The 27,259-nt window shown below is 46.6% G+C and overlaps 1 protein-coding gene across 1 annotated transcript in view; it reads right to left on the bottom strand.

Moving 5' to 3' along the window:
• The window catches only part of NUP214 (nucleoporin 214), a 101,496-nt gene that overhangs the window by 12,737 nt on the left and 61,500 nt on the right, over positions 1-27,259 (bottom strand). Inside the window, 6 exon segments of the mRNA XM_077768400.1 lie at positions 5,213-5,366; positions 17,868-17,938; positions 20,121-20,454; positions 20,456-21,777; positions 24,070-24,131; positions 26,420-26,471. Of these exon segments, the coding sequence (XP_077624526.1) occupies positions 5,213-5,366; positions 17,868-17,938; positions 20,121-20,454; positions 20,456-21,777; positions 24,070-24,131; positions 26,420-26,471 (1,995 nt within the window).

The following is a 27,259-nucleotide window of genomic DNA, read 5'->3' as shown; positions in this document are numbered from 1 at the left end:
GCCCGCCCCCCCCCGAGCCCCCCCCCCCCCCCCCAGACTGCTGCTCTTTGTAGCTGCAACACTGCAATCTACAATCCAGGAAGTGAGTAGCCTTATCTCAGGGACAAGGCCACCTCAAATTTCCAGGCAGCGATACACAGAGCCCCAGGCCACCACACGGCCCCCTGCTCTGGAAAACTCCCGCTGACAGTTGGGAGACCTTGGCTAGGAGTGTGCCAGGCATGGACGGTAGGAGTGGTTAACAAGCTCCTTTTCATCACTCTGGTACTAGCAGTCCCTTCTGTCCCTTTTCTAGAGGGATTCGCAGGGGGAGCCTACTAAATGCCCCTTCAATGGTCCAGGTCCAAGTTAGCTTAGAGGCCACATTTTACTTTCGGTGGCAGCACATTCGACGCTGGAGATGAACGACAGGCTTCTCAGCCACTCCTTTTCCTTGGTACCTCAGGGACACAGAGGACTGCAACTTTCTGGCTTCGGTAGTACTCATGAGGCAGAAATTCCAAACAGCAAATCAACTCAAGTGCAAGAGCTGGGGCTAGTCCTTTCTTTGGAGAAACTGGAAATACAGAGCTGAAATGATGTTACTGGGACGGTGCTGGGAGACTTAAATTCCTGAAGTCTGAGGACACTGAGAAGTTTCTGGGCGTCTTCATCCCTTCGGCTCTGGAGATTCCTCTGCCTGGAAGATGCTCACGGGCGTCACGGCAGAAAGCGCAGGGATACTGCAGGCAGCCCTGGCTCAGAGCACCTAGGAGTGGCGGGGCCCACACGGCTGTTGTGAAGATTAGAAGATCTGACAGGTGCAGAGCGCCTAGCTGGGCCAATGGCAGGCCCTCAGAAAACAGAACTTTCCCTGTTTCATTCTTCCTCCTGCGACAGCCCACCCAGGTTCAATACAGTAAGACACAGAGCAGATCAGTGGCAGAAAAATCCTTTCATTTTGTAAAGACCGTGAGAGTTAAAGCGCTCGAGTTGTAAGCGTAAGTTTCCATCTGCAGCTGCAAAGGGAGCTCGATGTGGCGAAATGTCCCAGGATCTAGGCTGCTTGAAGCCAAGTGGCATCAGGCCAAGTCTGTTTCTCTCTTTCTGTGGTCAACGGCTTCTCCGTCCTCTCCTGGTGCCTCTGAAACAACACAGCCTCCGGCGCTTGACATATGGTGAGAGGGGGTCCTGGCTATTGGGACAGCATGTTACCATAAAGGAGATGCCTCTTCACTTGTGGAAAGAGCAGCCCGCGGGGAAGCCGGTCTTCGCAGAGCTGTCTGGGGACTCCTGGGGGGTGGCAAGCACAGGGACAACCAGCATCTGCTCTGGGCTTCCTCCTGCTGGCGCGACACGGATCCTCTTGGGTCTTTCATTTGGTGAAAACAGTCGCCTAATCCAACATCAGGGTCCAACCCAGCTTAAGTTACGCCAGATATAAATTTGATATAAATAATGTCACAGAGACCAGGTCCCGCGGCATCCTGCAGGTCTAAAGTCACGAATTAGAATTTAACGTGCACTGAGGAGGACGTTCTCAAGTAGCTCTTGTCCAGGATGTTTTCCAAGATGTTTTCTCTCTTTTTTTTTAATGTTTATTTTTGAAAGAGAGACAGAGCACAAGCAGAGAAGGGGCAGAGAGAGGGAGAGACAGAACCCGAAGCAGGCTCCAGGCTCTGAGCTGTCAGTGCAAAGTCCGACACGGGGCTCGAACCCACGAACCGTGAGATCATGACCTGAGCCAAAGACGGATGCTTACCTGACTGAGCCACCCAGATGCCCCACTTTCCAGGACATTTTCTTAAAGAACAATTGTAAAGGGAGACTTGTGGGCCCAAAAGATTCTCATCAACTGGCTTCTTTATCCGCATGCAATATGCTTTTCAGGCCTCCGAACAGAAAGAATGTGCTGGGAAAGGTTCTAACCCGTGTTCTTCGGAGAAGACTCGAGGAGGCAGCAGGTCCTTACAGGTAACAATTCGCGGTGGTGAATTTTAAGCGACCCCAGGGGTTAACGGTTAACAGTGTATCTGTGGTAGAGTCTCCGGGGAAGACAGCAGAGACCTCTGCAAGGCGGGGGCTTCTGGATAAAGAACAGGCCAACTCTAAGCAACAGCGTTCCCAGCTTGCCCTTCTCAGTCACGGCAGACATCTGATTCCTTCTCAGGACTAAAGAGCGTAGCTTCAGGACCACGCTGCCTGGGGCCCCAATGTAACGAGGGAGACTGCTGGCTGTTCAATCTGTGTTCAGATACCCGTCTGCAGGGGAGCAAATTCGATGCCACAGAGAACGAGCCCGACGGCTGTCAGACAAGGCACACCCAGGAGGAACTGTGTCCGGCCACAAGGCTGGGTGGATCCCCAGAGGCAGCCTGGTGGATCAGGGTTCTGGAAACACACTTGGATTAAAGCCCAGCTGCTCCACTTAATGGCTGCCACCTCTGCGAAGTCCACACCCTTCTGTGAACCTCCTCCCTGACTGGTGAAACGGGGACAGACACATCTAAAGTAGTGTTGTAAGAAGTGGTCAGTCCACCCACACTGAGCAGCTGGCACACGGGACGTGGTCCCTACAAGTCCGTTCCCTTCTGCTTGGTGTCCCATGAAGGAATGGAACACAGGGGCGGTGGGATTCGAGAGAGGGAGAGATCACCGTGGACCCCCATGACCCTCAGGCCAAACCCCACAGATGCAGAGACTTACGGTCACCCTCCGGCAGGTGGAGGGGAGTGGAGGGAGCAGGTGGGCCCTGGTGCTGACACGGGGAGGGGGAGGGGAGGGGTGCGGTGTGTGGAATGCAGCCAGCAGAGAAACTGGCCGAGGCAGAGTGAACGTGCTGGGGGCACAGAAGAGTGCATGGGGCAGCTCATCGAGGGCCTAGACTTCGAGGCCGAGGAGCTGGCTCCAAGACAGTGGGAAGCCGCCAGGGGTCTGTGCAGGGCGGCCAACACTCAGCTTGGTGGGGATGTCTAGGTGCCAGGGGAGGGGGCTGGAGGCAGGGAAGGGAGTCCAGAGACTACTGTGATAGCCCAGATGACAAGAGGGTCGCGGCCGGAAGGACAGAGAGAAGCAGCAGGAAAGGGACTACAAGAGGCAGGAAGGGAACCAGGAGAGTCCAGCCATACAGTCCGCGGGAGATGTTGCGCTCAGAAGTGTCAAATGTTGCGCAGTCACCCAGAGAGAATGAGGCTGTCCCCGGCGATGTGCAGAGAGCATCCTTAGTTCTGTCTCAAGGACAATGCCTGTCCCCAGAGGACTTTTAGTGGCTCCTTCTCCGCTCTTCTTCCCCTTCTCCTTCCGGGCTACAGAGGCTGCTGTCCCTCTCACTATTGAATCACATGCTCGGTTTTAAGAACAGAATATTGGTCAGCCTTTCCTGTACCCTTTTCAAATTCACTGAAACTGCTCTTCTGCATCAAAGTGAACTGCCGATTTATAAAAGCCAGTGTTTAGGACAATGAAGACTAGCAGGTGGCAGATGTTAAGAATCTGGTATAATCGTCTAGAGTATCTGGTTTAATTTTAAACCAGAACTAAAGAATCGGGCACGATGGTGTGCCAGTGAACAGCGGACTCGGGTAGAGGAGGCAGCACCAACTCGCGGCAGCGGTCACTTTCCATGGTGTAAACGCTCGCACGAAGGCTGCCTTCACCCAACATGAGGTCGCTGCAGGCAGAAGTGGGGAGAGATGCGTGGAGCTGGCTCTCAGGGGCCAGTTCTTTGACAGGTAAGAGCTGTGACAGAGGAAATGAGCCAGCCAGGAGGAGAGGGGTTTTTATGAGGCTATGACACACCTAAGTCTCAACAAAACAGGTTAGTAACACAATGTCGCAGCCGGTAACCTACCCGGGGGCAAAACCCACATTTGTAAGTAGCACATTAATCGAGGGCCTCTTCCGGGCCAGACGCTGCCTTGTATGCTCCCTGTGATCTAGCAGAGCTTGAGATCTGCGGCTTTCTGGCTTGTGACTTAAAAACATCACCTAACCATCTGGGGCTTGTTTCCTCATTGGAGAGTGGAGAGGGTGCTTTACGAGAAAGAATCCTGTTTTCAAAGTGTATGCTGTGGAGTCCTGCAGCCAAAGGCTGGGGAAAAGACGAGGAAACCACCCAGGTGTAGCTCTGGCTCCTGACCTGTTTTCTGTCCGTTTCACACATCGGGATTCTGCTTGGAAGTTCACCTGCAGAAACAGCTTTCGGAAACTGCTAGACTCGACTTCTAGGAACCCTTCACCTAGGATTTGAAACTCATCCCGGCAGATGGAGAGCTACAGGACGAAGGTTTCTGACTACATAATTTCACAAGTTAAGAGGTCTGTGTCTCTTGACTGTCATCTTTCCTTATGTATCATCACCAGATGCACAGTGACGTCAAAACAGCTGATCAGTGAATCAGGAGCCTCAGGTGAGAGAAGTTTACTTTTAGCTGCATGAGCCTGAACGCGAAGGAAATTTCTGCCCTGCGTGTAGAACCATCAGCTCCCGATTCATGGAGATCTTGGAGAGCACAGCGGACGAGAGATGGCTCGTGTGTGGCGTGCTAAATGAGGGAAGCGGAGACGAAGATGACGGTCCCAAGTTCCCTTCTTCAGCCTCCACTGGCAGCGGGATTTTTTTTTTTTTAAGATTAAAAAAACCCCAACTTTCTTTCATTTCCAACCATGAATAGACAGATCAACAAAGAATTTGAAAAATTAGCTGGAGAAAAAAGTGCCAGCAGAAAGACACAGCTTCATTTGAAAATAAGACAAAAATGTAAGAGATGCAAAATAATGAATGCTTCGAGTTTTGGATACCATTTCTCTAGGGCAGCTGTATTTTAAAGCAAATTCAAAGAAGAGCACTACGTAACGAAAGCCCAGATGCTCCTTCCCCGAGCACACGCAGCTCGCTTGGCTGCATTTGTGCCTGTCTGCCTGCATTCACTTCAAGTCACTTCAACCCTAGGAAACAGAGCGATCTGGGCCTTGGGAGAGAAGGCGGGAGGAGCTCAGCGCACAGATCCTCACCCTGCAGCTCTGATGCCTCTTCACGATTATATAGGACATCTCGTTAAAAAACCCCAAGACAGAAAATGAAAATAAAAACAGATCACACTGCTTTGATCCATCTAGGGGCCTTCCAGGCCTCCTCCTTCCTTTCTACGCTGGTCACCGAAGCTCTGAGAGCACCACGTGGATGACAATGGCATTATGGGGCCAAGGGCCCGGGACAGCGGTCTCAACTTACTTGGGGTGGCAGAGGATCCGAAGCCCCCGCTGGCCGAGCTGAATGGATTTTTGTTGGCTGCGTCCAGGCTGGGTTTCCCTCCAAGGCCACTGAAGAAACCTCCCCCTCTTCCAGTGTTTCCAGACCCGAACACGCTCCCACTGGAAGAGGGCTGCTGAAAAACAAAGGGGGCAGGAAGGAGATAGGATGGGAGGCCATCGTCAAATGGCAGGCCACATCCGCGGGAAGAAGGCGCTCACAGCCAGGACAAACGGAAAAATCAAGAGCAGTCTGATTAGTTCTGGGACGGAGGCTCTGGCAGCCACAAAAGAAGCTGGACCCTGGACAGGGACTTCCTACAAGTCAGAAGTTCTCAAGCTCTTCCGTGTTCACAGTTCTCTGAAAACATGATTGATGGTAGGCGGGAACTTTCAAGGCTTATCTGTCCTGCTGCTTGCCTCTCTGTTTGACACAATGCCAGGGGCAGGAAAATCAGCCCCGCCAGGGTCCCCCCAAATGAGAAAGTTTAAAAACATTTCTAGGTGATTATGAACAGCACCTAAATTCTGATTCCTATAGTATTTGGCTGAACTCATCAGCAAGTGATGAGAAGTGATTTAGGGTCTTTTCTCCCAATTTGGGCACTTTTATTTCATAATGACTTTCCTATACTGCAGAAATAAGCTTAAATTAGTTCCATTGTTGAAATGATGACCATAGCTGAATTTTGTCCAAGTCTGCAAATCTGACGCTCAGAGGATGCTGCTAACTTAGGGCGCGTGCTGACTCAAAGCTGTCTCAGGAACCACACACTTTATTTCTGTCTGGAAATTGGTTCTTTAGGGAAGCCCAGTGCTAGATTTGAAGGACCATTAATATTAGTTAAGTGTGAAGTCTTCTTGGCTGGCAGTGAGAAAGACTTTTAGGAACGGGCCACTGCACAGGAACCTCAGAGGAGTGCCCTTCAAAGGTGGCCAGAGTGGTGCCGAAGTCTGTCTTCTGTGAAATGGGAATAATGAACCACCCGACACAAAGCAGTGAGTTGGGGAGCCTGGGTGGCTCACTCGGTCGGGCGTCCCACTCCTGATTTTGGCTCCAGTCATGATCTCATACTTCTTGAGTTTGAGCGCCACATTGGGCTCTGTGCTGACAGCGTGGGGCCTGCTTGGGATTTTCTCTCCCCCACCTCTCTGCCCCTCCCCTACTCTTGCACACCTCAAAATAAATAAACATTACAAAACACACACACTTAAGTGTGCTAAGAAATGTGATGCACTTCAGAATAGTGCCTGAAATATCTTTACGTGTTCAGAAGACAACTGATTTTTAGTATTTTCACAAGGATGATAACATAACAGACCAACGATTGAGCACATTCTACGTACTAGGTACTCTCCGGAGGGCATGGCGGGGGGTGGGGGGACACACACCTCCAGGGCATCTCCCCAGGTGCACGGCGACCAGCCTGGTCTAAACCGCCTCACCCTGACTCATGGACTGAAGCACACAACTTAGCCGATGTCCTGCCTCTGCTACAATCCATGTTCACACAGCATCTAGGTCACACATGTCACCTAGAGTTACATTTTCCAGGGGCAGGCAGATCATTAAACTCCTATGTAAAAATTCTATAAGACACTACATGATCTGGCCCCTGTCCGCCTCTGGCATCATCTTTTATCATATCCCCCCCTCCCCCAACATGGTCCAGTTAACAGTGGTCTCTTGTATTTGAACACGACAGGGTCATTTTTACGTGAGGGTAATGTACACATTGCACTTATCTCTCCTTCTCTCCCCCTGTCCAAACCTCTGTCAAACAACAGTAACAGCTTACTACAACCGTTTAAAGATGAGTAATAGCTTCTTAAAACCTGGAATCCAATCCAATCCAATCATAAAAGCATAGGCTTTGATAACTAGTAGCCAGACTTTGCAGGGAAGGAAGAACATGGCAACGAATGCAGGCAGCATGTAGAAAATACCAGACTTTCTAGCTGACTTCCATGCATCAGGCTGAAAGAACTGCCAAAATATGGATATTTTTGTTGTACCAAAAAATGGCAATTTTGGATGGTTCAACCTACATGGGAAAACTATGACTTGAAAAATAATGGCCATCTGTAGAAATGAATAGAAGGGGATCACAGAAGTGGCTGTGAATTGATAGTTACTGCATCCTTATAAATGGGTTATTCATTAGAGAGAGTGTCATTCTTTTTAACTGCAATAAGTTACAACAGTTTTTAAAACTTAAATTATGGACACTCTCAGAAATGTGCAAAAAGTGGAAGGGAGCACTGGGTGTATCAGTCAGTAAAGTGTCTGACTTTGGCTCAGGTCATGGTCTCACGGTTCATAAGTTCGAGCCCCACACTGACAGTGCGGAGCATGCTTAGGATTCTCTCCCTCTTAAAATAAATAACTTAAAAAAAAAAAAAAGTAGACAGAAGAGTACAATGCTCCTACCCTATACTTATCACACAGTTTCAATGAACTCCCAGTCAGCTGAGTCTTTTTTTTTTTTTAAGTTTATTTGGAGAGAGACAGAGAGAGAGCGCGCACAGTGAGGGAGGGACAGAGAGAGAATCCCTAGCAGGTTCCATACTACAAAGCCCGATTTGGGGCTTGACCTCATGAACTTCAAGACCACGACCTGAGGCGAAGTCAGATGCTTAACCGACTGAACCATCCAAGTGCTCCGCCTGAGTTTTATCTGTATCTCATTTACTCCCCTTACCTTTTATTAGTATGAAGCAAATCTTAGACATCTTATCATTTCAACCATTGATTTCTCTAGTATAACTCTCTAAAACATAAAGCATAACTATTACCACTATCATGTCTATAATATTAGCAATAGTTCCTTAATATCATTAAACAGGGAGTTACTACATCCAACCTTATAATGTTACCAAAAAGAAAAAACTCAGACCTGAATCTCCTGAGGCCTCCAGACCCAACCCCCACTTCACAGGAAGTTACAAAGGGCAGGGGACCAAGTTAACTTGGGAGCTATAACACGAGAATGCAGTCAGCAACCAGATCACAGGAAATTCTATAGAACAACTGACCTGCTTCATTGACCAACTGAATGATGAGAAACAACAGAGAGGCAGAGACATGGAGGGGTCACCTATAGATAGAGACAGTCAGGAGACCTATCACACAGTCCCAATGTGTGGACTGGATTTGATCCTAATTCAATTACATTGAAACAGATGTAAAAAGGAAAAAGAGACATTGATGAGGCTCTTTCAGAAAGGCATTTCATGACTATGTAACCTAAAAATCCTTTCCCTGATTACTATCACATCATCCTGCTTTATTCTCTTTGTAGTATTTAAAACTATCTGAAATTTAACTATTTTAATAAAGACTCTATCCATCAAATATTATCTTCCAATCCATGAACACTGGATGTCCTTCCATTTATTTAGATTGTTAATTTCTTTAATGTTTCATAGTATTCAGAATGTGTTTTGCACTTCTCTTAAATTTATTCCTATGTATTACACTTTCTGATGTTACTGAAAGTGGAATTTTCTTACATCAATTTTCTGATGGTTCACTGCAAATGTGCAGAAATATAATAGGTTTTTATTTTTATATTAATCTTGTATCTTCCAATTGTGAACCCATTCGTTAGTCCTAATAGTGGTTTAGTGAATTCCTTAGGATTTTCTATATGCCTGATTATGTTATCTGCAGATAATAGTTTTACTTTTTCCTTTCCAATCTAGATGCCTTTGATTTCATTTTCTTGCCTAACTGACCTGGCTAGAATCCACATATACCTTGTGAAATCCATCCACACTGTTGCATGCATTGGTCACTCCTCCCTTTGTACTGCTAAGTAGCACTCCGCTGAGAGTATCCTGGTTGTGTACTATTCTCCTGCTAAACATATGGACTGCTTCCAAGTTTTGGCTGTCATAAACAAAACTGCTATAAGCATTCTTAAAAGTCTTAAAAAAATTTTTTTTTTAAAATTTCTGAGAAAGAGAGAGAGAGATCGAGAGAGACAGTGTGAGCAGGGGAGGGTCAGAGAGAGAGGGAGACACAGAATCTGAAACAAGCTCCAGGCTTTGAGCTGTCAGCACAGAGCCCGACATGGGGCTTGAACCCATGAACCATGAGATCATGGCCTGAGCCGAAGTCGGACGCTCAACCCAGGCGCCCCCTTAAAAGTCTTTTTGTGAACCAGTATTTTCAGCTCTTTTGGGTAAATACCTACGACTGAAATTGCCAAACCATAAATTTAGTGTATATTTAACTTATTGAGAAAAACCAAACGTTTTTCCAAATTACCATTTTACACTCCCACCAGCAATGCATTAAGAGATCTATTTGCTCTAGATTTTTCCCGTTTTTGTCAGCCCTTAAATTTTAGTCATTCTGGTGGCTATGGAGCAGTGCTATACTGTGGTTCCAATTCACATTTCTCTGATGACTAACAATGGTGGTCAAGTTTTCACATGCTTATTGGCCATTCATATACCTTCTTTTGTAAAGTACCTGTTCAAGTATATTGCTTTCTTTGTGTATCCTGGACAGAAGCCCTTTTTTGTTATGTGTATTATAAATATTTCTCCCCAGTCTATGCCTGGTCTTTTCATTTCATAACAAAGTCTTTTGATGAGCATTATTTTGTAATTCTGATGGGAGTCTACTTTTTTCTTCTTTTATGATTAGTGCTTTTTGTGTTCTATGAAATCTTTGTTTCTCTAATAATGGTTTCTTAGCAGTGGCATTATTGACATTTAGGGCTGGGTAGTTCTTTATTTTAGAGGGTTACAGCATGTTGAGCGGCATCCCTGGATTCTATCCCCTAGATGCTGAGAGCATCCCCTACTCATGAGGACCAAACAGACCTTCAGACAATGTAATTGTGAAATTCCCCCTTGGGGCGGGGGAGGGGCAGAATTGATACCACTTGAGAACCACTGGTCTGTTCAAAGCTAGCAAAGATCTTCTTTTCTGTCTTTTTGCCCTGGTTGTCATATTTAACATCTCTTCATAACCATACATTGTTTCCCTCTACGTCCTGAGTCTTTTTAGCTGCTTTTCAAGTTTTTGTTTTGTATTTGGTTTTCAGAAGCTCATCTATGATGTCTCTTGGTATGGTTTTCTAGTATTTATTCTGCTTAGAGTTCACAAAGTTTCTTTAATTTCTAGATCCCTATTTTTCAATCCATTTTGAAAAGCTTGGCCATTTTTCTTCAAACTTTTCCCCACTCTATACTGTCTCCTCTCTTTCAAGGACTCTGATCACACATACAATGGATAGCCTGATACTGTTGCACGGGTCATTAAGTTCTGTCGTTTTTTTTTTTCCACTCTCTAAGATGGACTTAAAAAATAATTTGTTTATTTTTTATATACTTATTATTTTAAGTAGGCTCGATGCCCAACGTGGGGCTTGAACTTACTACCCTGAGATCAAATGTCACATGATCTACTGACTGAGCCAGCCAAGCACCCCCTACTCTGAGCTTCATTTTAGGTAATTTCTACTGACGTCTTCTTCTGTAGTATTCACTCTGCTCCTATGCCTGTCTAACCCTATTTTATTTCCGATGCTAGATATAAACTTCAGATACAGATCAAGACTTTCTACTTATTTTCCTAATTACCAATTCTCTGCTGAGATTCCTTATTCAAACATTCTTTTCTCTTCTTGTAAATCTTTTTTTTTAAAAATTTTTTTTAATGTTTTATTTATTTCTAGGAGAGAGAGACACACAGCGTGAGCAGGGGAGGGTCAGAGAGAGAGGGAGTCACAGACTGAAACAGGCTCCAGGCTCTGAGCTAGCCGTCAGCACAGAGCCCGACGCGGGGCTCGAACCCACGAACCGCGAGATCATGACCTAAGCGAAAGTCGGACGCTTAACTGACTAAGCCACCCAGGCGCCCCTCTTCTTGTAAATCCTTGAGCACAACAGTTACTTTAAAGTCTCGGCCTGCTAGTTCTGGTATCTGGACCATCCTACAGGTTGTTTCTGGTTGTTCTCGAAAATAAAGACTGTGGACCCATCCTTTCGTTTTTGCTACTTCATATGCTGTACATGTAATGTATATGTAAAATATCTCCATGCATCTAGTTTTTGATATACAGGACTTTGCATACAGAAGACCAATGGTGTGAGGACTGAAGAACACTAATGTTCTTCCTAGAGCATGAGAGTCCTCTCTTTCAACTGTATCCTAAAGTGAATATGCAATCATTCATATTTCTCAAGTGTTGAGGTGATTGGGAAACGAGTCAAAGACTGAAGAATAAACTCACCTCTGTGTCTGCTTAGGGCTTAGGTGATTTGTCTTGTGGTTGAGCCTGGAGCCAGGAGGCAGCTGGGGTGCAGTGTTAACCTATGGAGTCAGCAGTTCTGGGCAATTAAGAGATTGCACGACTGTGCAAGTTCTGTCTGCTTTTTGGTCCTGCCTTTACTTCCCTTCTCTTGGCAAAAGTTGGGGCTCGGTAGATAGGGAAGATTTTTATATGGAACAAATTACTGTTGTACTTGCAAGTCTTTTAGGTCCCCGATCTGTGTTTTGTTTTTTGTTTTTTTTTTATGTTTTATTTATTTCTGGGAGAGAGAGAGAGAGAGAGAGTGTGAGCAGGGGAGGGTCAGAGAGAGAGGGAGTCACAGACTGAAACAGGCTCCAGGCTCTGAGCTGGCAGTCAGCACAGAGCCCGACGCGGGGCTCGAACCCACGAACTGCGAGATCATGACCTAAGCAAAAGTCGGACGCTTAACCGACTAAGCCACCCAGGCGCCCCTGTTTTGTTTTTTTAAAAACATCTTTGTTGGGATATAATCCATATACCATACAACTCACTGATTTTAAAGTATAAAATCCAATGGTTTTTGGTGTATTACACTGTCAAATTTTTTTAAACTGTGGCAAAATATCACCTTGTTATTTTAACCACTTAAGGAATACAATTCGGTGGCACTAATTATATTCACAATGTTGTTCAACCATTACCACGGTCTATTTCCAAGAGTTTTTCATCACCTCAACCAAAATTCTCAACCACTAAGCAGTAACTCCCACTCCCTCCCCCTAACAGCCACTGGTAGTCTCTGATCTACTTTCCTGCTCTGTGAATTTACCTATTCTAAATACTTCATGCAAGTGAAATCATACGATATTGGTCCTTTTATTTCTGGCTTATTTTATTTAGCATAATGTATTCAAGGTTCATCCATGTATAGTATGACTTGGAACGTCATCCTTCTGGAAGGCTGAAGAATACTCCATTGTATGTGTACAGACCATATTTTGTTTATCCAGTCATCTGTTGATGGACCCTTGAGTGCTTTCCTCCTGTCGGCTCTTGTGAATAATACTGCTGTGAACACTGGTGAACAAGTGTCTTTGACTTCCTGCTTTCAATTCCTTTGGGCACATACCCAGTAGCGGAACTGCTGGGTCATCTGCTAATTCAATGATCAGCTCTTTGAGGAGGCAATAAATGTTTCCCACAGCAAATACACTATTGCAACATTCCAACCAGCCACATGTGAGGATTCCAATTCCACCACATCCTTGTCAACACCTATTCTGTTTTTGGTTTTTTAAACAGTAGCCATTGAATGGGTGTGAAGTAGTAGTCTCATTATGGTTTTGATTTTCCTAATGTTCAATGCTACCGATCATCTTTTCACGGGCTTATTGGTCATTTGTTTTGCTTGCCCCCATTGTTGCCAGTAACTTCTTCTGGCTTCTTCCTTCACCAGTACATTTCCTCAGTCTTTGGCAAGGCCTCTCTTCCACCTTCCCAAACGCAGACTGGACACACGCCCCCAGAATCTGCTGTACCCTCACGCTCACCTACGGTGGGCTCCCCTCCCTGGAAATCAATTCCACAAGGCGTTCTGCCACTCTGGGTCCCACTGTGACAGATAATGTTTTCTAAAGATGGTCACAGCAGTATTTCTAGACTCATGTGTTCTTCTAGAGCAAGAAATGAAGTCTATTCCCCTCCTTTTACAGCTGGCTGGGATTTTAGGACTGCCTTGAACAACAGGATGCCACACAAGTGATGCTCTGTGACAGGGTCATAAAAGGTTATAGAGCTTCTGCTTGCTCCCTTTCTTTCTTGAAATTTCTCCTGCGAATCCAGTCACCATGTGGTGAGGAAGCCGGGGACACAAAGAGAAGCCACATGCTGACAATCTAGCCAAGAGCTCTAGTTAAATTCCAAACCAACAGCAAAATCAACCACTGGATACATACGAATGCTGCTAGGTTTTGGGGTCATTTGTTACACAGCACTAGATAATCAGAATATCCACAGGATAAGTGTGATTTCGACATTATGTGGATTTTGCCTGGTGTTACGACAGGAGTTAAGGTCTTCTGTATCCTAGCCAAAATCTACCTTCTATTCTTAGATTTTCTGAGAATACTCCTATCACCTGAAACTGCATCCATTTTTACAGTGTGTATCAAGTGCTAGCCATAGTCCTACAAACTGAGGTTGCAGCAATGAGTGCAACACAGAAAGCCCCTTGTTTTCAGCAAAAAAAAAAAAAACCCAAAAAACCAAACATACTCATTTGAACTTTTGGCCTCTTCAATTGCAAACATAACTTCTGTGAAGGAAGAATGTGGGCAGCGCAGTGGGGTCTAGTAACCAATATGGAGTTTATCCCAGTAAGTTTTAGATCTCTCGGCTCAACATTATGCCTGTGGATCCCCCATGTCACTCTAGTTTATTCTTTTTCATAGCTGGATAAAATTCTATTGTGATAATACAAATTCACCTACCCACTGGAATACTGATAAATATTGGGGGTGCTTCTAGTTTTCGACACTCTTGCGTCCTGGTGTCTGTGCTCGTGAGTTTCTCTAAGGAGCACACGTTCTGGCGGGGTCGGAACCGCCAGTCTTTGCTGAGTCACGGCAGACTATTTTCCAATGTGGTTGTACCAAATCACAACGTGACCAGGAGTGTAAGCAAATTTCCTTTGCTTTGCATACTCACTGGCATTTGGTATCACAGAGCTTTTAATTTCCACTGTCGTACAGATGTAGATCTCTTTGTTGCTTTAATTTGTATTACTAATTACGTTGAGTCTGTTTCTTGGCCCTTTGGCTACCCTTTATTTTTTATATTTTCTTATTGTTCCTTCTCTATACACACTGTGATAAAATGTACATAAAGCTTACCGACCCCAGCATTCTTAAGAGTACAGCTCAGTGGCATCAAGTATATTCACAATGTCGTGCAACCAACAGTATCTTCTGTTTAGAAAATCTTTTGCCTACTTTCTACTGTGTTTAAGCTCACAAGTTTTATGTGTAGACAGCTCAAGGAATGTTGACACAGAACTGTTTATAACAGTTCAAGATAGCAAACATTGTTTTAGTACTCTAGAAGGCACCTCTGTACCCTATGTTTAACGCCCTAAGAGTAACCACGATTCTGATTTCTATCATGCAAAGTTTTGCCTGTATTTGCCTCTTTAGGTAACTGTGCTCTCATGTCTGGCTTCCTTCACTTAGTACTACGTCTGTGGGATTTACCCCTTTTGTTTTGTAGACGAGCAGTACATTTGACTTCACTCCTTTATGGCATTCCACTGCATAAACATATCATCCATTTATTTATCCGTCCTTCAGCTGATACGCATTTAGGTTGCTTCTCGTTTTTAGTTATTATGAATATACCGCTAGGGACATTCTTATCCATACCTTCTTCTAGTGAACAAAGGCACTCGTTCCTACTGCTTACATGTCTAGAAGGAGATACGCTGGGTCAACAGGAATTCTGTGTATATGGTTTTGACAGTACCAGGTGCTTTTTTGAAGCGGTTGTATGGATGTGTGCGCCCTCCTACAACATGTGGGAGTTTCTAGGCCTCTACCTCCTCACCAACATTGGGGACTGTCAGCCCTTTCAATTCTAGCCAGTTCGGTGAGGGTGTAGCTGTCTTTTTTCTTTTTGACTTGTATTGTTTATATATCCTGAATACAATTACTCCGTTGGTTTTATAGGCTGTAATTTTCCTATTTCATGGCTTGTTTTACCCCCAAATTAAGAGAGCTATAATTTTAGTGAAGTCAAATTTTCCTTCTGTCTGAAGAGTGGCCTTTAGAATTTCCTTCAGGTCTGCTACGCATAAATTCTCTCAGTATCCGTCTGAATAATGTCTTGATTCCCCTCCACTCTTTAAAGGTATTTTTTGCGGGGTCTAGAAATTCCAGATAGACAGACGGTCTCTGGCTTTCACGGTCACCGCTGAGAGGTCGGCTGTGTGTCCAACTACTACTCCTTTGAAGGTAACCCATCTTTTGTCCTGAGCGCTTGTAACACTGGATCTTTATAGTTCTGTAGCTTCATTACGACGGTTCTTGGAATCAAGTTTCCTTTCACACACTGGCATTTGTTGGACTTTTGAATCTGTGGGTTATTGTTCTCTACTGGTTTTGGAAATGTGTCCTTTTCCCCTAATATTGTCATACATCCGTTCTCTCTCACTCTTCTTCTCTGATTAAATATTAAATTTTCTCTTTTTGAGATTTTGCTCTCTTTTACGTCTTCCATCTGATTTGCTCTCCATGATGCATTCCAGATAACTTAATCTGACCTACCTTTTAGTTCAAGGGTCACCAAACTACATGGTCCATGGGCTAAATCCAGACTGCTGCCTGTTTTTGTAAATAAAACGTAATGGAAACGTAATCATGCTCATTCATTTACTTATTGTCTACGGCTACTTTTGTGCAGCTCTGAGCAGCTGTGATGGAAGCCACATATGGCCCTCAAGGTCTAAAATATTTACTATGTAGCCCTTTACAGAAAGTTTGCGGCTTCCTGTTCTAATATATTATCACTCTCTTCAGCTGGGTCTAAAGATTTTACGTTTCCAGCTGATTTTAAATTTCAATTATGTTTTCTATTAAGTTGTGTGTGGTTCTTTTTTAATTCAGCTGTGACACTTTTTATTTCCTATTCTTTACTAGTACATTTAATTTTGCCTTTTATTTCTACTGAACACGTAAAGCACAGCTGTTTTATCGTCTAGGAGTCTTTATAAATCTATGTCTGATGAGTATTCTGGCCCTTGCTCATAGTTCCTCGTTTCCTTTTGTGACTAATTTAGGCGTGGGAAGCAATGTCCTTAATAAGCGTCCGAGGCCTAGAGTCAGGTCACTTTTCTTCCAACTGGGTCTGTGTTGCTTTTGTCGGACATCTGCAGACACCGCCATCCCAGGGTCTTGTTAGGCTACATTCACAAGCTGAGACCGGTGAATCTGGGGTCCTGGCTCGCTGTGGGGGCAGGTCTCCTTTATACTCCCCACTTTGTGCACATCTCAGTGATTTCTGTCCCTTTGTCCTTTGCAGCTACTAAAATAGGAAATTAAAATTTTCTCAGATGAATAAGTGCCCTCGTGGAGAAACTGGCTCTTGGGCTCCAATCACTTCCACAGGTACCAGTTTTCCTTTGTAAAGTACCTCATTAGCTGGCCAGAACTATGGTTTTTATGTTTTGTCTACCATGTTTAGCCATGTCTGGTGAGGAACGTGGTTTAGAGGACTTAACTTGCCATTATCAGTTCATAAGGGCCAAAGGTCACGGACGAGGGCAGAGCCCATCTTCAAAGGAAAAGGATGATAAAGAAACCCCCCTCTTGAAGATGCGGAAGAAACATACCATATGCCCACTGCTTCATTAATTAATGGACAAACACCTAATCCACCTTTGGAAAGCCACAATCATCTCTGGTACATCAGAGTAGCTTTCTTTAGGAGGACTCCGCATGAGGTTACTCTGATCTGAGAGCAGCTGGGATGTAACAATACCTTTCCTCTGGGCCCTCGCTGTCTTTGTGTGTAGAATGGGGATAGTAACAGCACCTCCCTTAGAGAGGCACTAATGAGAGGGGCACCTGGGTGGCTCAGTTGGTTAAGCGTCTGGCTTCGGCTCAGGTCGGGACCTCACGGTTTGTGAGTTCGAGCCCTCCATCGGGCTCTGTGCTGACAGCTCAGAGCCTGGAGCCTGCTTTGGATTCTGTGTCTCCCTTTCTCTGCCCCTCCCTACTCATGCTCTGTCTCAAAAATAAAAACATTAAAAAAAAAAAAAGAGAGAGAGAGGCACTAACGATTACGTGAGTCAATCTGGGTAAAGCACTTATTAAATCCTGTGCACACACAGATATCCACTCGCTACACACACTAGAGCAATTCGGGTCACCCAAAGGAGTTACATACAGCTTAGGTGAGGACCCACACGTGGTTTCTGCTCAATATTCTTCTTTTTGCTTAAACCATTTAAGAAGGTAAAATCTTTTCTCAAGGACCTTAAAAAACCAAACAAACAAAGCACAATAAAGCCAAGGAAATTTTAGCCCATGGACTGTAGTTTGTCAACCCCTGGCCTAGCAGAACAGGCAGAAGGTTGATGGAAATCACGCACTGTGCTTTTCAAGTGCTTTCCTAGAGGGCTGTCAAAAAAGGGTCAAAATCGTAGGGATTCTCGTGAATCAGAGGCTGAGACTTCCATGTCCCCAAGGGAGCTAAAGAAGGCAGAGCTTGAGAACAAACAACATGAGGCTGTTTGCTGGCATCGGACACACGATACGAACTGGTCACACAGTGTGGAACGACGTGGATGGGCCTAACACACCCCGACGTGAAGGGAGGCAAACGGACATCACTTACCTGGCCAAAGACTGTCCCGCCTGTATTGGCTGCTTGGCCAAACAAAGAACCAGTATTACTAGACCCAAAACCTGGAAAATAAGAAGAGAACAACCTTAATTTGAAGAAATCTTTTCCAACATCAAGTATTTTGTTTTCGGAGTCCCAAGATACCCGATAATAAACACACTGAAGAATAAAATCTGTTTTCCTATATAGGCAATGGAGAAAATTAGGAGTAACGAAGACCTTCCTTTGGTCATCGCTAACATTTTATTATGGTGTAAATTCCAAAATCTGGGAGACTGTCTCCTGCCAAAGCCCAGGTGGGTAGGGACCGTAGGGCGGGTACTCTGAGGGTAGCTTTTCCTCACTTAGCCGTCAAGGAGTCTTTCTAGTGACTGACTTAATGTCACAAATATTTTTACTCCTTGGTTTCCTCCGATCTCAAATACCAGATTCTTTTGGGGTACTTCTTTTTTCTAGGTGGCTGCTATGAATAGGGCCTGGGAAAACCAAGCGGGACTGTATGTAATCCAATAGCCTGAGACAAGGAGCTGGAACGCAGGAGTTCTGTGGTCATCTCCGTCACTGGTCGCTAGGTGGGTGAGCTCAGGCAAGTCTCAGTTCCTCCAGGAGCACACTGCTCAGGTATCTTTCCATCCCGTTACTAGACGAGAGAAGATTGCTTCAAAGGTTCTCACTTGTGTTCGAACAGTTTGATCATACTTGTGCAGGAGGGACTGTCAAGTTTAGACTGCAGAGAAAAGGATGCACCCAAGACGTGCTGAACACCCTTCTCTTTAAGCCTCCCCAGGCCTTTCCCCCTGCCCCCTTGCTACACCTGGTGAGCACACACTCTGTAACTCAGGCCAGCCTCCTGACAGGGCAGCAGGTGGAGCTCAGAATGGTCTCTCAGCACTCTGTCCTTGTAGCTGGCCCCAGCGGGAGCTTAACAAACATTTTTTGAAGGAAGGAAGGACTAAATTTCCTTCCTAATAAGTTACAGACCATCTGCAAATAAATTATCAAGTGAACAAATGGGCACTTATAATCTTGCCCACCAAGAAATCATTAACCCGTTTCCCCCACACACAGCCTAACTGCTGAAAAGATGCCTTCCCTAAGATAACTATGAGAAAGTGGAACTTAGAAAATATCTTCAATTGTCCTGTAGATAAGTTGTGGAAGTAAAAGCAGCTGAAATGGACACCAAGAGCGGGTTTTGTTTTACTTTAAAAAGTAGTAACATTTAGGGGCGCCTGGGTGGCTCAGTCTGTTAAGAGTCTGACTTTAGCTCAGCTCATGATCTCATGGCTTATGAGTTCAGGTCCTGCATCGGGCTCTGTGCTGACAGCTCAGAGCCTGGAGCCTGCTTCAGATTCTGTGTCTCCTTCTTTCTCTCTTGGCCCCTCCCCCGCCTCACTCTCTCTCAAATAAACATTAAAAAAAAATTTTTTTTTTTAAGTAGTAACATGCAGGGGTGCCTTGGGTGGCTCAGTTGATTAAGTGTTGTCGGATTCTTGGTTTCAGCTCAGGTCATGATCTCACGGTTCATGAGCTCGAGCCCCGTGTCAAGGCTCTGTGTTGATGGTGTGGAGTCTGCTTGGGATTCTCTCCCTCTCTCTATGCCCCTCCCATGCTTGTGCGCTCACCCCCCTACCCCGCAAAATAAATAAACTTAAAAAAAATAGCAACATTGAAAAACTTTGTGTTTTGTTCTATTTTTTAGTTACACTGAAAATAGGAAAAACACCATTCTCCAAATGTGAGTGAGTATCTGCCCTTCTAGCGAGCAAGAAGGTGTCAGATGGGGGCAGGGTACGAGAGGCTGGCAGGGCAGCCAGTGAACGAGGACGAGGCACTCCGGAGTCTGGTTCTGGCTCCAAGATTAGCACCTCGTGACATCAGCTTGGTCTCCTCAAGGTGTGACAGTTTTGGACAGAATAGTTTCTAAAGCAACTTCTAAATGTAAGTGTTCATATTTATGAGTCATTCAGGACTTGCCAGGGCCTTAAGCTAATGACGCCTGTGTTCTTCCCCAAGAACTGGCTCTCTGCTGACTAGCGGGAGCGTCTGCTGAGCAGCCAAAGTGCAGCTGCGGGGACGAGGCCAAGGAGATTCCTGAGGCCGCCAGCGCTCCAAGCGCCCTTCTTGAATTTAGGGTCTTGCGTGTCCCCTTTTCTTTGAATTTAAAAGCAAATACAGGTTTTTGGGGGTTTTTTGCAAATGTTTCAAATGACAGAGAGAATCGAGTCTTCCGTAAATTCTTACCTGACGCTTGACAGAAGCTAAACCCAGAAGATGACGTGGTCGTGGTGGCGGCCGAGGTGCCACCGAACACGGAGGCTCCCTGCCCGAAGCCGGGACCCTGCCCAAACGCGGGAGGGCTGCTCTGGCCGAACAGCACCCCTCCCGTGCTGGCAGAGGACTGTCCGAACGAGAAGGAGCTGGAGCTGCTGGTGCTGGAGGAGGCACCGAAGACGTTGGCGCTGGTGGACGCGGACGTGGAGGCCGCAGGCTGACCGAACGCGGGCACCGAGCTGAACCCAGGCTGGCTGAAGGAGAAGCCGCTGGCGGGGCTGCTCGTCGACTGCCCGAAGGCCGGGGCCTGNAGGGCCGGCCAGCTGACTGAAAGCGGAGCTAGAGCTGGCGGCGGGCGGTGGGGCAAACACAGAGGCGCCGCAAGTGGCCGTCCCAAACGCCGCCGTCTCCGCGGCTGGGCTTGGAGCAGCACCAGAAACGGAGCTGGAGGTCGTGGGGGGACCTGGGGTCTCAACGGCCACAGGGACTGTGCCGGGGAGGGTGGCTGCGGCGGCGGCAGTTGGCCCGGGCGCCGAGAGGGCGGAAGCAGGGGAGGCCGGCTCAGACTTGAGAGCAGGGCCCGCGGTGGCTGCTGGAGTGGCTACAGTGGCCTCCGCAGCAAGCACCGTGGGGCCGCCACTGGACACCGTGGGGCCCGGGCTGCTGACCGCGGGTTGGGCAAGAGCGGGTTCTTTTTTAACCGAGTCAGAAGTCTGTGGAGGAGCCTGGGGAAGCAGGGCTGACTGTGGCTGCCCCAGGAGTGAGGTCATGGACGCTGAGGCCTCGCCGTTGTCCGGCTTCTCTGACGGCACCGAAGACACGGCCTCCTCTGTGCTCTTGCCAGAGGACACGGGCAGGGTGGGAGCGGACGCAGAGCTCAGGAGGCTACCAAATGACATCATGGGGAACAAGGGAGGGAGGGGAGCGGCAGTTGTGGCTGAGGGTGGGGCAGGTGGGGGCGCCGTGCTGCCCGTCTGTTGGTTTCCAAAGGCAAAACCAGTCTTGCTACCACTTAGGGACAGCCCGCCGAAGCTGACGACCCCAGAGGAGCCCGCACTGGCTAGGGGCAGAGTGCCGAAAATGCCAGCCGCAGAACTGCTAGTGCTGGTGCTGGTGGCGGCCGTCAGCGGGGCCCCCGTGGTGGTGGCTGCAGAGGCCGTGGGGGGCTCTGCGTGCTTCCCCAGCACAGGAGGGCCGGTAAAACTGAAGCCCGAGGGGACGGTGGAAGTCTTGGTCGGCTGTGCGCTAGTCAGGCCTGCAGGCGGAGCCTTCGGGGCTGGCTTTGTAGAATCATCTGCTTGGCCGACCCGCAGTCCTGAAAAACTTCCCAGAGTCTCTCCAGCCAAAGAACTCGGAAACAGAAGCTCTCCCAACTTGGATGGCGGCGTTTCCAGCTTGCTAGAGGTGGTGGGGAGAGCGATCCCGGAAGGTGCCACAGGTCTGCTGCTTGAAGGCGCTGACTCCGCAGGAGGGGCGGCAGCGGTGGCAGCGGCTCCGGCGGTGGTTGCCGCCGTCATTCCTGAGAGGGGCGGCGAGCTTTCGGGCACCGTCTCATAAAAAGGTTTGCCTCCCCCACCAAACGGGAACGCGTCGAGCTGGTTTGGCTCTTTAGTGGGGGGTGCTGTCCCTAGTAAGAAGAAGAAACGAGAAAATGGGTTGGATTTGGCACAACACGACCCGTCACATTCCAAGCCCCGTCTCCCCTCGATACAGTCCGGACAGATGCTGAGTCACAGCGCTTTTCCTCAGGGAAACCGAGTGCAGGCCTCTTCCCAGGAGCACTAGCTTGGAGTTCGCTCACAGAGGTGAGGAGGGCAAATACCTTTTTTGTGGCCGTTACGTCACAACAAGTACACAGTGCGGTCTAAATACATGAAGTTCACAGTATGATCCCAAACAAAAAATACAAAGGTATCTTCTCTTGTTCTCCCCTGTGTGTGCTTTCCTCAATAACATTCGTGACACAGTGCTAGCCTGTGGACCTCCTGGGAGGCCAGAGGCTGATCCACAATGGAAGTTCCTGCTGTGTTTTCTATGGGCTAAGAAAGTGTCAGTCCGCATATTTTATGTACAATGAAGGGCTACTTCCTAGTGAGCAGTGTTAGAGAGGCAGCATGGCCCAGTGGTCAAGGACAGGGGCTGTGAAGCGGGTGCTCCACCACGTGCTCGCTGCACAGCTCTGGGCACGCTACTTCACCTCACTCTCTGGATCTCAGTTTCCCCAGCTGGAAAAGGAACAAAATGATGGCAGCTACCTCAAAGAGCTGTTATGAAGATAAAAAGAAATATAGGTAAAGGTCTGGTTAAACAGTGAGTGGTCAATAAATAAACTGACCTACTACAGTGTTTACTGAGGTTTCTGACTCCATATTGTTCTAGAAGTCTGGCTGTCACAAATTCTTGAGAAGGCCGGGGAGTCCCAACTTCCTGGGCACAATTTTCAGAAAGACCCTATCATATCACTGCTGGAGAATGGAGCTGCCTACGGTTCTGGATTGTGGTCTATTCTTGTAATGGCTGAAATGTTTACGGAATTACCACGGCACTTCACTACCATCTGACCTCTGACCTCCGACGGTTATTATTTTGTTCCTCTTCATCTTTTCAGATCACTGAGTTGTTTTTGCTCGAGAAAGTGGGACAGGGGAGGAGATGGGCTTCAAGGGAAACCTGCCACATCTACGTGGACAAAGGTTATAAAAACAGCTTAAAGAATCACTATCCTAGAAAGGAAGGAAGGAGACCAGTAACCCTTTAAGTGCCGCACACAAACCAGGTTAAGGAAGTCTGCTGTGCTTTCAGCCTCCTCATCCCAGATCTTAAGGGACCTCTTTTTTCCTAAAACCTCTACCACTGGAGCTGGCACAGATGACACACACAAAAAACGTTTGCTGAATGAACAGATGAAAGATGGTCAATGTGTTGTTCATTACAGGGGAAATCTGGAAATAACCTAAGTATCTGGCAGATACATGGGTTAAATAAATCATAGAAATTATGTAGCCCTGACACATGACATTTACATAAGATTTTCAGTAACACTGGAAAATCCGTCAGACCCTGTGTTAAAGGAAATAAAGTAGAAGAGGAAATATAAAAGAAACGCAGTAACTGAGGGGTATGGCGTGTGATTCTAGAATCTGTCACTTTCCTAGTAAGAGCTTGCTTTTTAAAATTAAGGAAAAATATGGGGCGCCTGGGTGGCTTAGTCGGTTAAGCGTCCAGCTTTTGCTTAGGTCATGATCTCGCGGTTCGTGGGTTCGAGCCCCGCGTCGGGCTCTGTGCTGACTGCCAGCTCAGAGCCTGGAGTCTGTTTCAGAGTCTGTGACTCCCTCTCTCTCTCTGACCCTCCCCTGCTCACGCTGTCTCTCTCTCTCTCTCCTAGAAATAAATAAAACGTTAAAAAAAATTAAAAAAAAAATAAAATTAAGGAAAAATAAACCTAATTCCTTAAACAGAGAACTAGAAGGCACTTAAAAACTACATATGATTTCTTCACAGGTCCTCAAATTCTTTTCACCGTTAAAAACATGCCGGTTGATGACTGTATAACACACAGAGGACCAGTGGGATTGCGGACTGGTTACCCACGAGAGAAGACGAATCTGGTCTGGGAAGGATGAGCAGACGGAGAAAGGAATTCTAATTCACATGTTAACATCCGCATTTAAAGCACAGCCTTGCTTTTCCAGAAGCAAATCCTTTCCTTGTTCTTAATTTAAGAAGTCAACAGAAGTACTCCCCTTTGGTTTCTTAAAAGCGGCTTATTTCGAATGCACACCGTCAACACCAAACTTGCTGCAGATGCTTTAAGCAAGACTCGGCAGCAAGGAGGATGTCAACGCATCTGTACAAAAACCCAGCACCTGTTCAGAGAAAACACGAAAGAAACGCTGCACCGTGCAGGGAAAGACTGTACCTTGTGCGGCAGTGACATTAGAAGACGGGGTTGGTGTGATTATCCCAAAATTAAAGCCAGTCCTAGGGAGCGCAAGGAGAGAGGTTAAAGAGGAATAAACACCGAAGGCACAATCTTGCCCTTTGCAATGTTACGTTTACAACTCATTCGTACGATCGACCTGTTCGTAGGGACTCACGACCGAGACGACAGATGACAGCAGGGTGAAAGCGTGGATCGCAGAGGCAGGAAGCCGCCCCAAGATCTCCAGGTGGGAGCGGCAATCCGTGGGCGAGGCCAGGAGGCCAAGGCGGCTGTGAAGGCCGCGACGGGATGGCTCGGCTCTGCAGCCCGGCGGGGAACCACGCTGCGGGAAGCTAGGCCGTCACCGAGACGCACCGGGCGTGGGCGCCGGGGCACAGTAGCCAGGGCGGATGGAGGCGAGGGAGCCGGGGCAGGGAGAACCCCTTAGAAGCCGCCCCGAGACCACAGGGCTTGTCAGGAGCATGCCACGCTGCTAGGGGACGGGGAGGAGACCGTGAAGTAGAAGCCACCGTCTCTGCCGTTTGAATATAACTTAGTTCTTGACTGGGAAAATCTGGTTCAAAACCTTTGCGGACCCCTCTTATCAACCCCTCCCTCTCCGGACGGACGTTTTCTTTAAACTGTGAGTCAAGACACCGCAGTCACAGGAGAAATTCGGCACAAGTGTGAACCAGTAGAGGTGACCCACTGTGGTAAAAGTTCAAATGGCAAATTTAAAACTATAGTTTTAAAACATAAAGGGGCCAAGCACAGCAAATACAGTACTGTAAGGACTTAGGTTTTTCTTACCCATCAGTGCCTACCTCAAAAGGACACAAACCCTCCAAGATGATGTGTTTTAAGCATTTTATCACATTAAAAATCAAATCCTTTCTTTGTCTCAACCTTGGTGAAGAAACTTTATCTAACAGAGGTAAGCCACTGACCCAGGAACCCAAATCTTTTCACCTGATTTTAAAAATGGGAAGAAGAGTATCCATTTACAGAAGTGAAGACTATTAGCGTGTGTAAAAGAAGCAATAACTCCTAGCACCAACTTACTCTTTCAAAGTGGCTCCAAGCCAACTTTGAGAAGTATAAGACAAGGGTTTACATTAAAGGAAAAAATATTTAAATGTCCCCCCCGCCAAATTCTATTCTAACCCCCTCTTGCTCTTAACCTGTTAAGGTGAAGGACACTCAAGAAACATGAACATCAGGGAAGAGACTGTGGGTAATAGGATTCCAGTCACAAAAGCATAAAATGAAAGGGCTGCAGAGGCCTTCCTAATGGAACGGAGTGTGCCACCTTTCCACGGCAAAAAAGCCTCTGGGCAGGTTTTTATCTCGGCTCCACAGGACCCAGCTTCCCCCCACTCCCCCTCCCCAGAAGGGAGAGGATGCTCGGGCACCCTTCACGGGCTTCAACACAAGTGCCTCGGGCACAGAAAAAAGGCACCCTCCAAGGCTCCCGTGGAATGAGGGTTAGGAGACTCTTCCATTTTTAAACACGACTCAGCTTTACATGTACAGCCGTCATTATTCTTAAAGAAATGGAACAGGTACATTTCTCCGTATCTGCGTAAGACCCAGACTTCCGAATGGCTGTGGTCTTTCACCACCTCCTCCCAGCGTCACATAGCGCCCTCTTGAGCAGGAAAGCCAATCCCAGCGTCACACCTAGCCCCCAGATGGAGTCAGGATGCAAACAGATCAGTGTGACAGGCTAGAAGGCCACCCACAGAATCTGACACACACCTACTGCTCAAAGGAAAGGAGGCTTATCCTGGAGAACAAAACAAATAAACATATAGTAACACACGTATACACCTGGAACGGAAAATGGGAAATACAGTTGGCCCTTGAACAAGGCAGGGGTCAGGGGCCCCCACCCCCACATGGCTGGAAATCTGCATAAAACTTCTGACTCCCCAACCCTTAAACACTAATAGCCTCTCGGTGACCGGAAGCTTTACTCATAACATCAACGTTGGTTGATACATGTTATGTGCACTATATACCGCATTCTTACAATATGGTAAACTAAAGAAAAAACATTATTGAGAAAAACACATCGATGGTATTATCGAAAGTTATTGGAAAAAAATCCACGTAGGATTTGGACCTCCACGTGGTTCAAAGCCCCGCCGTTCAAGGGTCAAGTGCAGATCTGCATTAGGCTGATAAGCTAGTGCTGCTAACATCAGATGTGTCACTGAAGGCAATAAGAACTCTGGGTTCGTATACATTTGATAAGCAGATACATATACCTACTGACGGTAAGATTGGGGGAAGCTACCTATACGGTTGCTGGCGATGTGCCACAAAATTTAAGTTTGTTACTGACCCTGATGGAGAAAATGAGAAAGGCTTGCTGAACTGCCCAGCAGCAGNGGGGGGTGGGGGGGGAGAGAGAGAGAACATTACAAGAAAGCTGTTAGAAACACCACTCCAGTTTGTCATTCTCTGCAGGTCCACCCTGTGGGCCTCACCGCGCTCTCCGACAGGTCAGGTCAGCGTCAAGGCCCGTGAACTTGCTTGCTGGCTCTGTCAGTGTTAATTCCAAACCAAACATGCCACACTCTCCTTTCCAGAAGAGATACCAAAATAATTCGAGTGCAATTTAAATTGAAACCACCGAAAGCAGTTTTATAATTTTATGATTATTTCATTTATCATAAAGTTTTATAATTACAGACATACATACTGATGGGGGGAAAAACCTCAAAGAGAAAGAGGTTAACATGTGAAATATTTCTGAGCAATGACATGGCCATTTGCTTTCTCCCTACTTTTCTGTATTTCTCAAAGTGGACAGTTCTACGTTTAATGAATAATAGCTTTTTTTAAACTACAAAGGTAAATAGATGAGTGTTGTAACACAGCAAAGTGTAGGAAGCTAAAAGTGTAATCCAGTCTCATCCCCACGTGCAATTTCACTGTAACTAGTCATTAACAGTTTGGGGGATTATCTTCCATTTCCCCCCCCACTGCTCTATTTTAAAAAGGGGAGGAACAGGGAACGCTACACTTAAAAAGCCCAAACAAATCAAACGTGAAAAAAAGCTCATTCTCCTCAAATGAGTACAGGGTAGGTATTAGTAAAAAGATTTTTAAAGCTACTATAATGCAATGTGGTGTGTATAAGGGTATTCAGTGCGACCTTCGTTATCATCTTGAGAAATCA

Source organism: Crocuta crocuta, unplaced genomic scaffold (genome assembly GCF_008692635.1).
Source record: "Crocuta crocuta isolate KB4526 unplaced genomic scaffold, BGI_CrCroc_1.0 scaffold35, whole genome shotgun sequence".
Taxonomy (NCBI): domain Eukaryota; kingdom Metazoa; phylum Chordata; class Mammalia; order Carnivora; family Hyaenidae; genus Crocuta; species Crocuta crocuta.
The sequence above is the reverse complement of the archived record's forward strand: the minus strand, read 5'-3'. Positions and strand labels throughout refer to the sequence as shown.